At 37.9% G+C, this 12,668-nt stretch overlaps 2 protein-coding genes across 3 annotated transcripts in view; one reads left to right on the top strand and one right to left on the bottom strand.

The window, feature by feature from the left end:
* The first annotated feature begins 25 nt into the window (after positions 1 to 25).
* On the top strand, positions 26 to 3,350 carry LOC113064125 (probable low affinity copper uptake protein 2). The gene is made up of 4 exons (XM_026234711.1): positions 26 to 214; positions 1,416 to 1,482; positions 1,845 to 2,115; positions 2,286 to 3,350. Exons 1-4 carry the CDS (start codon positions 209 to 211, stop codon positions 2,449 to 2,451), a joined length of 510 nt encoding a protein of 169 aa, XP_026090496.1. The 5' UTR covers positions 26 to 208; the 3' UTR covers positions 2,452 to 3,350.
* A 621-nt stretch (positions 3,351 to 3,971) lies between these two features.
* Positions 3,972 to 12,668, bottom strand: part of LOC113064123 (niban-like protein 1) — a 37,087-nt gene continuing 28,390 nt past the window's right edge. For both annotated transcript variants that reach the window (XM_026234708.1, XM_026234709.1), the window contains exons 7-14: positions 10,390 to 10,494; positions 10,095 to 10,257; positions 7,861 to 8,048; positions 7,618 to 7,773; positions 6,963 to 7,076; positions 6,719 to 6,826; positions 5,861 to 5,972; positions 3,972 to 5,775 (exon numbers count right to left, since the gene is read on the bottom strand). In XM_026234708.1, coding sequence (XP_026090493.1) covers positions 4,850 to 5,775; positions 5,861 to 5,972; positions 6,719 to 6,826; positions 6,963 to 7,076; positions 7,618 to 7,773; positions 7,861 to 8,048; positions 10,095 to 10,257; positions 10,390 to 10,494 — 1,872 coding nt within the window. In that variant the 3' untranslated portion in view covers positions 3,972 to 4,849. The remainder of the gene's footprint in view (positions 5,776 to 5,860; positions 5,973 to 6,718; positions 6,827 to 6,962; positions 7,077 to 7,617; positions 7,774 to 7,860; positions 8,049 to 10,094; positions 10,258 to 10,389; positions 10,495 to 12,668) is intronic.

Genomic DNA, 12,668 nt, shown 5'->3' with positions numbered 1-12,668 from the left:
AAATAAAGCCTCGTGACGTACTGCCACTCTCTTTTGTTTGGGCTGAGATCTTCTCAGCTGTTGGGCTGTAAGGGGACATTAAAATGTGGCGAATTTGGCTGTTGAGGTGCAGGTGGTAATAAAAGTTGTATTTGTGCCGCAACCGAGTCGTGTTACCGGTGTTAAATTTCCCTGAACTCATCTTTAGTGGACCGCGCGCGGCTTCATCATGAATGTAAGTTCGACTCTATCTACATGTATGTAAGTTTATTGATTTCATGCATGTAAATTATAGGTAGTTTAGCAGTGCACTTCAAAATAACGTTTGGACTTGTTTAGTTAATAACCTTTTTACTTTTATTGTTCTTGCATTTTTATGCTGTCATTTACATATAACGTTAACTAAATGCATTTGTATTCTAAGACTGTATATTTACAAAGTAAAATTGTTTCTGTTTCTTACTACATACATGGACATGCAGATTTCATTTTAATACATCAGTGGCGTGTTATATTAATAGTTATTTAAAAGGAAAGTTCTTTCAAAACATGGAAATTACATTTATCCTCCTGTTGGTCCAAACCTCTATATTGGAAACTAACAGCCTTATTCAGCAGTTACTTTTATTCCTTAAAATAAAAGGGAAGGTGACTACTAACTGTTATTCTATCACATATCCTTTTGTGTTGCAAGAATAAAAGTAGTACACTTTAGTAAAATTGTCTAAAATGATTCTGTTGACCTATTTTGTCCACTCAAGTTGACCAGGCCACAGCATTTCACAGTGCTTGGAATAGATTGGATGGAATTCTTAAATTTAGCGTCTGAAGACAGGACAGCAGATTTACACATGATTATAGCAAGTCATGAAATGTTGTTCTGGAGCGTAACCGGGACCTCCTTGTATACTTTTCTTCCCTCTGTAGTTCCTGTAGAACACTTGTTAGTACAAGTTTTAATGTGTCAGGCAGTCTTTAAGGTGCTGTTTAGCGTAATGTGACAGTCACGAGTAAATGGCAAGGCTTCCTCTTCCACCCTTTTATGACTTTTTTTTTTTTTTACATAAACACCTGCAGAAGTACTGTGAAAAGCCAAGACCAAAATGTCAGCTATCATTCCATTCTGATTCTTATCTAGAATTGAGGTATTGTGTCTTCTGACAGCAGTTGACATACTATTTAAGCAATTCAAGCAAAAAGCAAAGCTTGATGGCATTGGATTCTTTCAATTTGGATGATCGTATTTAATCAGACGTCCAGGATTGAACATCATAGACTGGTAGGATTGTATTACCTGTTTTGACAAGGTAATGGAAGTGTCATTAACTTCTGTATATACACTCTTCCCATGGGATGGGTTAACAGTCAACCCTCAATGGAAACATGTCACTTATTACAAGCCTGCTTATTATGTTCTTGTGTTCTGTGTTTTGCAGATGCACTTTGAAGGTTCCAGCAGCGTCACGCTGTTGTTTAATTTCTGGGATGTACGTGGGCCTGCAGGTACATGGGGTTTTACGAACAAGTCTGAACATGTGCATACATTTGCAGAATGACAGATTATGTCCCTCCAGACAATCTTACTTTCCTTTATCAGCTAGATGCAAAAAAGCATCATATAACAATTTGATTAAATCTAAATAATTGGCTCTTATTTTCATTTAAATGTAAAAAAAATATCTGAATGTTATTTGCTGAATATTGTTTAATACCTTTAACCACTAATTTTAGCTATATAAACCTGCAGGGTTTATATTTTATATGAACATTTTGATCCTGGCATTGTTTTACTTTCATTTTAAAAGTTGGGTTAGCAATTTAAAGTGTGAAAAGCCTAAATGTCTCCTTGATTTCTCTGTGAACAGGAATGGTGCTGTCGGTCTTTGTAGTTCTACTGCTCACCGTGATCTACGAGCTTCTGAAAGTGTGGAAGATCACTGTTGGAGAACAGAAGCAATCCTTCATTCCACAACCATCTGCTCCGGTGTCATTCTCACCTGAACCATCCTGTTTCGCCCCCGTTATGAAGTGTCAAGAGGGAAGCTCTTCTCTGACCAGCAGCCCCTCTGAGATCTCATTAGCTGCCACCGAGAATACGGCCACTACCGCAGACACCGCCACCGCTGCTAAGAAGAGGTAATGCTCACAAGAGACTAATAACACACGACCGGTAAAGTGTTTTCCAAGAACTGTTATGATCTCAATCATATCAACATTAGCTAGAGTTGATCATGTATGGCTCTAGCATTGTAGCTTATTGAATTTCTGCCCTCAACAAATGTCATTTGATCTCTTTCTGTCTTTAGCTGGCTTCTGCACTGCCTCCAGACTGCTATACACATCCTGCAGGTGACGCTAGGCTACATGCTAATGCTCTGCGTCATGTCCTACAACGTGTGGATCTTCCTGGGGGTTATCATGGGATCCGTCTTGGGATACTTTCTGGCTTTTCCTCTACTGAAGCACATTTAAGAAGAATATGAGAGAACGAAAACATGAGGTGGCATGTCGAAATGTTCATTGAAGTTGACTGGACTCTAGATCAGGAGCAACAGGAAACATTTTCGATTTTATGATGGCAGGTTTGTGTGACCATGATCAATAAGACTTGCGAGAGATGTTGTGATGTGGACTGAACAGGGATGATTCTCATTTTTAACGTTCAAGGTTGTATTTTAAAGATCATGCATGAAATCTTAATTAATGGGAGTTTGGCGATAACCGATTTGGTTAAAATCAGCTTTCAGAAGTGTTCAGAGGTTTGATTTGAAACCTCATTGGGAAAACAATATCTTACGTGAAGAATGGTGTGTTTAACGCATGTGATTTTACGTTTGAGGTTGCATGACGTGACTTTGTTCAAACAGTCAGCGTTCCCCAAAATGGAGATGTGTCTTATTGACAAGTTTTATACTTTCTACAACTACTGATGTAACTAATAAGCTAATATTCGGTTACACAATTAATGTTTAAATTCTGTTCTCTGAGGTTAGCTGGTGGTTTTGTCATTTTGGGAAATCACTAGTTTTAAACCTTTGCGATGGGTCGTTGGAAACTTGCTGCATGTGTCGAGATCAGGCGTTCTTGTGTAATGCTGGAAATTACTGCTGAATTGCAGAACAAACAATGATTTGAAAAACTATTGGCTGTAAATAGAAATTCAAATCATGTGGCCTTAGTTAATGTTCACCTGCAATACAGACACATGACTGATTGAGAACAGAACTGAGAACAGAAATCAGAGATCTACAATCCTCACACAATAATTTAAATGCACTATTTTTAATGTTCCTCCAGGCATCCTTTCTTTTTTGTTTTTAAGATGAATTAGTTTTATTGCAGAATGTATTAAAGGTTTTGATTACGGTCTACAGCTTTGTCAATTGTCTTTGTGTTTTAATAAGATGAATACCAAGATGCACCACATAAATTTGGAGTTTACACTTTAGCCAAAGGCTTTCAAACACTAATATATTTAAGAATGTAATTTTATATATATTATAAAATATTTGCAGAATGGTTTAAATTATTAAAAATGTTTAGACAATTGTAATAAAGGCTAGAGGACAAAACATTTAGTATGGAAAGGAATGTATTATGTAAACCATGCAAGGGTTATAGGTTTAGACTTAGTAAAAAAAATTAAGCTATTAAGCTTAAGGCTACATTTATTTGATTAAAAAAATATTCAGTTTGTAACAATTTACTTTAATTTTAATTTAATTTGTTCCTGTGATGGTAAAGCTGAATTGTCAGCATCATTACTCATTCTAAGCTGCTGGTTTGATGCTTGAGAAATGATCATCAAGGTTGAAAAAAGTTCTTAATATTTTTGTGGAAACCATGATACTTTTTGATTATTTGAGTTGAATGTTCAAAAGAACAATGCAAGTCCTAAATGTCACTATCAAATTAATGTATAAGTAGAAGTATAAAATAAATTGACTCCAAACTTTTTAATGCTATTACACATTATATAGTAAGGTCTTGAACTTGTACAACATACACATTTCAAAATAATAGTCATTTATTTATCCATTGCTGCCTTACAAAAAGAACAGAAGATGCAGGAAATAAAATCAACACTTTTAAAATAAATAACAGAAAAAAAACAGTGAAATATGTATGGAGCTAAAATATGTTGAGCATCATGAGTTAAGCTCCCAAAGTGTTCCTCTCTGGTCTCCACAAAGCTACTGAACTAAGATGTGAACTGACTTTTTTCTACACCTACTGTAATGCTTTGCCTTGAAGATTGAGGATCTATCTGGAAATGGTAATGAAGTTTCCATCCTCCATAACACACGGACAGGTGGAGGATGTCTGTGAGCACTAAACGCACATTACAGATTGTTAATGCATTCTATAGAAATAAGCTAGCTTTAAATATTTTTAAAACCACAAAGAAAAGTGTGCAAGCATTAAAAAGCAAGCTTTAAATTATTTGAATGGATTTTGCAGAGTTATTAAGTGCTTAATTACGCTGCATTAATACATGTACAGTTAGTGTTTGAATATATTCCACAATTAAAAGGAACGCAAAAAAGACTTAACGTTTCTGACGGCCCCTATGAAATGGAACGGTCCAAGTCATGACAGTAAGTTTATGAAACCTATGCCACATAATAATTAGTGTGGGAGTCGTGAGTAAAGAAAAAAAATAAAGTGGGCACAGAAGATCATATAAATGTGTAGATACTTAATGAAAATATTCACAAAATGTCTACATTAAATGCAAGAACAAAATAAAACGAATAAAAAAAAATTCTAATAAAATTAACAATGAATTGGCTGAAAAATCAACCATAAAGTGTTGCTGATGGAAAGCAAACAAAAGTGTCTCGGCAAACACAAATGTTTTAGATCTCACTCAAAGCAAGCATCCGGCTGCTGTGGTTTCAACTTGCGCTTTCTTTTGTGGAGCATCGCAAGGAGCTTTGGCGTCGAAATCAATGCTAGTTTTCACTCCCTCCACCAGAGTGAACATCACCTGCTCTGCGTCCACCACCTCGTCCCCCGTGTCAGGCCGAGGCTCCACTTCTTCTACATTCTCATTGGCTGGAGACTGAAACCCACTGTCATCGTGACGAAGAGGGCTGGAGTTGGTAGAGGTTTGAGCGAATTCCCCCTCGGAGTCAATGGCGCCTTGGCTCAGGTGCTCGCCGGGGTCTTCCTGGATGGCGATCTCGATCTGTTGAATGGCACTTTCAATGGCGGATACACACTGCTGCTCTTCTAAAGACTGTTCGATCTGTTTGGTATCTAATTCTCGGTCAACCTTTTTTGGCGGCTCCCTTGACACAATCTCTGTTACTGTTGTGATGTGCTTCACCTCATCACCCTCTTCAAAAGGCGAGATCCCATTGGTCAACTGGGAGCTGTCTTTTTCGACAACTTCCAGCACTGGGTTTATTAGGTCTCGGATCTCATTGATGCTGTCAGGAGAACCTGGCACTTTCTCGATAGGTACGTGCTGTAGTGGGTTCACAGGCTTTTCTGATTCAAGATCTTGTCCTTCCTGTCCTTCATATTCTTCTGGGATGCCGTCCACTCCTGGTACTTCCTGGCAGGACTCGTATGGTAGAGGCATCCCGTCCAAGTGGATCATGGAGACGATCTGTTTGCGTTTCCTGTTTGTCTTGTCGCCACCTTGCTTCTCTCCTTTTACTCCTCCTAACTGGCCAGCCCAGTCGATGGTGTTCTCTCCCAGAAGATGCAGGTTGGGGTCACTGTTGGTCAGGACCATGCTGTCTCTGTACAAGTTGTGCCTTCTCTGGACCGCAGCTTCCTTCACAGCTGAAAAGTGAAAAGGAATGAGTGTAAAACACACCGTGAGGTGTTGAGACTGCTCTGTTGTGCTGAAGGGGGTGCAGACACTCACCCATCATGATGTCCTTGCTTACTGACTGCAGGACGGCTTCCTCAAAGATGTTCTCTACTAGTATGAATCTAGAGAAGTCCTCAAAGATGAGCTCCTTGAACTTGGGCAGATCCTAGGCATCAAAGACACCCCCCCCCCCCATTTAAAACAACGTTTCCTCATTTTATGACATTTTTATATCAATCAATGAAAATAAATTCTTAATAATTAAGCTATATCTTTAAAACCCATCTGTAAATGAACAAACATTAACGACTAATGCAACTATTATTATCAGAAACAAGATAATAAATTAATAAATTATAATAATAAATATTCTATTACAAATAATAATAATAAACATAATAATGGTGGTGGTTGTAATATTTACAACCAGATGATACCAGAAAATTATAATTATTATTATTAGCTGCAGTCATCATATCATTTATTTAATTCTATAATCATTTTAGTACAAATAATAATAATATTATTATTATTAAGTCATTATTGTTATTACTATTATTTGTATCATTATGAACAAAAACAATTATATTTAACACTATTTGGTTACAAATACTATTAGTACCACCACCACTACTACTATTATTATTATTGGCAACAAGATCATAAATTAAATAATAGATTAATTACAAATTATACATTATCAAGTTACATAAATTCACATTATCTGGTTACAAATATTATATATTTTATAATTTTATCTCTTCTCATGGCATCTTTTGGCCTGAGCCCCATTAACATCTGAGAAATATTGAAAGAGCAACACCGTAGTAAAAATGACCTGTAAGCATAAAAACTATTAAAAAAAAAACAATAGAACAATGGCACTAAGAAAGGCTGATTCCTTGTACCAACCGGTGAACATGATGGGGAGAGCTGTTTCAGCATGTACGGTATGATAATCTGAAGCAAAGCCTCCCTGAAGAACTTTTTCCTCACTGTGCTGCTGTCATAGTCATATTTCTGCAGGACACAAACAAACAGATTTAAAACCAAGAAGTCTTAAAAAATGCTTTAATACATCAAGGATCCAGGAGCTGTGTCACAAAACCTGTTTCAGCTTTACAAGGCAGAGGAAAGAGCCAACTAACGTACGTACTTTGAGTACTCGGTCCTGACAGTGCTGGATGGTCTTGCAGAGATCCTCCCCGCTGTGGCCGTCTAGACTCTGATGGACCAACTGCTCAAACGTGTGCACTGCGTTGTCCATTTGCTACATTCATCAACAGAGGACATTAAGAGGACAGATCGTCATCAACTCTAATGGTTTATTTGTACATTTTCTGTATTTCTAAAAGGACAAAGGCTATTTCGGAATAACATACCACATCGTAAAAGTACTCCGTATGCACATTTTCTGCATGCAAATAATACCCAGATTACCATGGGATGATAGATAGATTGATAGATATTCAGTTTTTTTAAGTTTGAGTCTCAATTACAAATATACCTGCAATATCAGTTATTACCTCTGGGTGGCGCTCATTAACAATAAATTGCTTTCTCTTTAATATTCTTTAGCAATTTTTCTCATTGATTGATGCTCTTGATCTCACAGCTAAATCAATGAGAATGCTTGTTTTAATTTGTTGGTAGGCACCAGAAAAATGAATCTAGGCTATGGAATGATTAATATCAAATCAATTTCAAGTGCTAGTACCAAGTACAGCAAAACTTCAAGAAGTTTTAGATATTCAAATGAAATATTAAAAAAAAGAAAATGACAAAAACTGTGTGGGTCTAATGAAAGACACCTCTCTCATGAGGATCTGAGCTCTCTGGATGAACACCGAGGGACTGGACACGTCACATCTCTGCTGGAGGCCTTCAAGGTTCAGCGCCTCCATCTTCTCATAACAACTCTGCATCTTCACCGGATGGAAGGCCAACATGGAAATCTTGTCCATATGCTAGGAATGAGTATGGAGAGAGGTTTTGGAGTTGACTATTGCTTTAAAAAGGCTCTGCAAACATTGTTAATCAAGGTCCTGCCTCACCTCTCCCAGTTTCTCCCTGCTGCTATCGTTCATTGTGTTCTTGCTGACCTCCACCAGCTCACGGAAGAGGATCTCTCTCACTTCAGAGAATCCTCTGCTGGTGGGCTCCATGAGGGCCTCCAGGATGGAGTGGATGTAGGGCTGAACCTTGCTTCTCACAAGCTGTTCAATGCGGGGTAAAACCAATGCTTCAAGAAGAGGAAAAGACAAATATTAGCAGACTAGAACACCCACTCTTATAGGGGGAAAAGAGTTTTAAATATATGTAAAATATTTAGAGCACATGTGAAAGTTCACATGTGAAACTTGTGTTTGTTTTCAGGTTGTGAGAGACATCCTGATCTACTAGAGACTATTATGTATACATAGGTTGTCTCACTCCAGAAATTGTGTCTCAAAACAAATTAATGCTCTAGAAAAGACTCTAAGCTTAAGACTGATCACATTGACTCTAGGTCACATAATGGGCCCTGGTATCATTGAACAAGTGATTGTAGCAAAGCACCTGTCTGTGTGTCAAAACAACCACTATTATTCAGTAAGAACAGAGACGGAGCCATCACAAACACACAAATGGACTCTAAAGCAATTTAGAGATTTGTAAAAAATCCTAAAAAAAAAAAAAAAATATATGCCATCAAGATCATTTTGCTCATGTTATTTGAAAAGTGCTATGGGTGGAACAATCCTAGCCACAAATGACACAGGAAAAATGTAGTAATTTTGCCAAACCTACATTAGGGCAGGACGGTCTGAGCTTTTTAGGTTAAAGCCAAACTATGTTGAGCGAGACTGAATTCCAATGAAAAAATGATCACGTGGAAGAATGCAAGACTGAAACAGTGCAGCTATGAATAGGGTAAACTCAAATGTTGCCATAATCTGTGGATTAAATGAATTCATAATCTGTGCAGATTGAAAAGTAGCAGTAATACTAAATCATTTGAACACAATAAAAACACTGATGATAAACGTACAAATTAAGTTGTACGTTTGAAGGAGTATTTTTGTTCCAAAAAAACCTCTTCCGGTTTGTCACAAGTTTCGGAAAGTTTTTTTCGAGTATGGCTCTGTGTGACGTTAGATGGAGCGGAATTTCCTTATATGGGTCCTAAGGGCACTTCTCCCGGAAGAGCGCGCGCTCCCGTATAGCAGAGCACTCGGAGCACAACAGACATTCACTGATCCGAGAGAGAGCGAAAAGTCACAAAAGAAGTGTGTTTTTGGTTGCCAGGGTAAGACAACCCTGCACAGATTACCAAAAGAGAAACAGCATTAAGGGACCAGTGGATGGAGTTTATTTTTACAGAGCATCAACGGAGTTGTGCAAGTGTTTTTGTTTGTTCCCTGCATTTCGAAGATGCTTGTTTTACAAACAAGGCCCAGTTTGACGCCGGATTTGCACATTGTTTATTTCTTAAGAATAATGCAGTCCCAACGAAAAAGGGTCACGATCGTGTGTTGGAACCGCATGCGGTGAGTAAAACTGCTTCAAATATCTCGGTGTTGTTAACTTAGCTATCGGCGCGTAAGAACATCAAGTAAACAACATGTGATGTTGTCATCAAACTGCACTTTCCACATGTACACCTTAAAAAACAAAAACAAAACAAAAAAAGACGACATAAAGTGGAACTTAGTCATTTTCCAAAACCGCTAAGCAAATATATACAGTTTCAGTACATACCACATAGAGACGTGGTTGCTGATGCTGCTCTTGTTAAATTTCAGCCTCTGGATCTGATTCTGGATCTGATTCTGGATCATAAATATACGCTGAATCTGACTGTTAGCCATGGTTTGTTTTGGATGATGGTTTTTCCCCTCACGGTAATGTCACAGCTTCCAAACGCTCTCAATGCAAAAGCCTACTCGTGCTCGTGATTCTTTAGCTCCGCCCACACGTCACGCCTCCAGCGGCTCGTGTTTTTCCGGGAAAAAATCGGTACAGACTATCTTACCCTTATAAATATAATAAAACTAAAGACTTTTTGGAGTTATGAAGGATGCAGTACTACTCTATAGGTACTCAAGATTAACAGGCTATTGAGTGAAAACGAGCATTTCACCCCCCCTTTAAGAACTTAACTGTAATGAATCAGGCAATGTGTTGCTCTTGTTTTTTTGAGAGTTTTTTTTTTTAAGCAACATCAAAAGTGTTTGGCAGTGAAGGACAGATGCTAGTGGGAACATTTGTAATCTGCAAAGAGAAGGTTGCTTGGCTCTTCTCTTACCACGGATCTTTCCAGAAACGTGCTCTTTGGAAGTGATGATCTGGTCCATATCTGTGCGTAGAGTAGAGTCCAGACGGGGGCGCTCCATCTCACATACTTGAGCCAGAGCTTCGTGTTGAGTCTTTGTCTGTGACAGCACCTGTCTGTATACTGCATCGGAGATCTGACCGGATAAACAAACCACAGCAGATACACACATGTATAAATTAACTCATTAGTCCAATGACAAAAGCAATTCAATAATGTCTCTTTTTGATTCTTTTTACAGCTTCAGAATTTACATATGAGAACCAACCAGCATCCAGTCCTTCTGTCTCTGTTGGAGTTTTCCTTTCAGCCGAGGTACGATCAGATTCTTCAGTTCAGGGTGCAAAGTCTCCATCACCAGGTTAGCAAGAATCTAGACACACAAGCACACACACATGTAGATGAAAAAGCTAGTGTTCACACAGAAACTGGAAGTACCATTTAAATAACGATGGCAGTATTTGAATAGTGCTTAAGAAACTGATAAGTCCGCTCTGAGAGTATCATTAACTTAATGCCTGCTGCTCAGTGGTTTTGCATGCATTTCTTCAGGTTCTACACCATCACCGACTGCTGCCTGTACAATGTCAAAACTATAAACTCCCGAAGCACAATGCTTTATCGTTCAAATCCACAACATAGACGCCTATCACAGATGGCTGCTTTGTTCATGCTCACTGCAGTGCATGCAATGACAGCCGAAACAGAAACAACCTTTGATGGTGAGAAACGTGTTTGCATGAACAAGACCGCTCTTTTCATGTGTGTCTTTAGGGATGAGACAATTGATTTAGCATAAATACCACACCACAACCGGTTCATTGTCTAAATATTAGGATTAGCACACACTTTAATGTTGCCTTGTATCAAATAACGTGTTTGTTGAACAGAAAAAAAAAAAAAAAAAAAACGAGAGAGCGGTGGTGGGGGTTGGGGACAATCAAGCACATACAATCAAGCACCTCTAGGTCACACCAATTAATGTGAGTTGTGGTTAATTGAACTCAAATGCTGCTATAGGCTTGGAAGAACACACTGGTATCAATAACTATATGAAGAAGTTAATTTAAAGCTGTCTGGGCGAGTGACAATTGAGTTCAAGTTCCTCTAAAATCCATGAGCTTCTGACGGTAAATAGCACCGAATTGCTCTACCCTCCCCTTGCCCAGTTTCCATAGCAATGCAAGGGCCAGGTGGGCAGGAACATCATGCAGACCTTATGACAGAAAAACAAAAAAACAGACGTCCCACACCCAGCAGTAATAACAGCCCACGCAGCCGTTTCCAGTGTGGTGTCACATCCAGGCTGACCGTGACGCCCTAAAAGACTGCTGAGGGTAGAATGAAGAGGAATGGCCATGCCTCTCACACATGCAGTTTCAATACTTTCTTTATATACAACTCGTAGTACTTTTCCCTGGTTAAATTAATCTGCTTTATACACATGCAAACACACAAAAAGCACATTCATAAGAAACATTACCAGGGTGTGTTCTGGAAGGAAGCAAACCTGCCCCCTCCAGGAATTAAAGCCCAAAACAAACAATTTATTATGATGATTTATGTTTGCTTTTGAAGGAATATTCCTGGTTTAATACAACCTAAGCTATAAAACGTAACACTCCTGATGCCACTGATTACCATAAAAAATACATTTTATGTCTTCTCTCAGTTGGTTAAAAAACAACAATATAAAAAAACAAAAAAACAATTAAGGTCCCTAATATTTATGCACACTTAAATGTACACAATAAAAGGGATTTCAAAGCTAGAGCAGAGGAGGGGAAAAAAAAGTGTTTAATTCAATAGTATTTAATAACTTTGTATTTACATAAGTATTTAATACATTTTGGTCAGTTTGTCACTGAAAGCTATCAAAAGTTTTTTTGAATTAAGTGAAATTAAAAAACATGTAGATATTCACTAATACACAATTTTAATGATTGCCTGTTTGCATTTTATTCAAATCTGTGTGTGTACACAGGAAAGCGAGTGAGATATAAATTCCTAAATCTATTAGAAACTAAAAGTTATTTCTAACACATTAGGACTAAAATGAGACGTCAGGATAAACCACAGAGACCTGAGCATAACTCACCCCTCTAATGACACATTCTCAGCTGTCTCTCTGCTCTGCGGTTTAGACATTATTGAGGGTTTGTGCTGCTCCAGCACAGTAGAGAGCTTAAATACAGAGTGATCAGTCTGATTTATCAAGATAAAGCTTTAAAATAGCTAGATACAACTATCCCTTTAAGAGTCACAGAGTTTCTAAGGCTCATAAAATGGAAAATATTTTTTTTATTGGTGCATGAAGACATGACTAACAGTGTAAATAAAAGACAAATAATAAGCTACAATATGGTCTATTTAAGAGCTTAAATGACAGCCAATCTTGATACTCTTCCACCCGACTTTACCTTCTAAAAACAGCCTAAATGTACACCTGATGGAAGTTGGTTTGGCATGTTTTCTAGCTTTTCTAAGATGTAGTGGTGGAGCTAAAGTTTTATACATGAGGTGGAAAAAGCTAATTCAGGCGGTCCG

Source organism: Carassius auratus, chromosome 46 (assembly GCF_003368295.1).
Source record: "Carassius auratus strain Wakin chromosome 46, ASM336829v1, whole genome shotgun sequence".
Lineage (NCBI taxonomy): Eukaryota > Metazoa > Chordata > Actinopteri > Cypriniformes > Cyprinidae > Carassius > Carassius auratus.
This window is presented reverse-complemented; position numbering and strand designations above follow the sequence as displayed.

Bases quoted from the DNA above. Each gene is read 5' to 3' on its own strand.
- LOC113064125 (XM_026234711.1), top strand. The intron at 1,483-1,844 runs GTACATGGGGTT...CTCTGTGAACAG, and splicing joins GGATGTACGTGGGCCTGCAG to GAATGGTGCTGTCGGTCTTT. The intron at 2,116-2,285 runs GTAATGCTCACA...TTCTGTCTTTAG, and splicing joins GCCACCGCTGCTAAGAAGAG to CTGGCTTCTGCACTGCCTCC.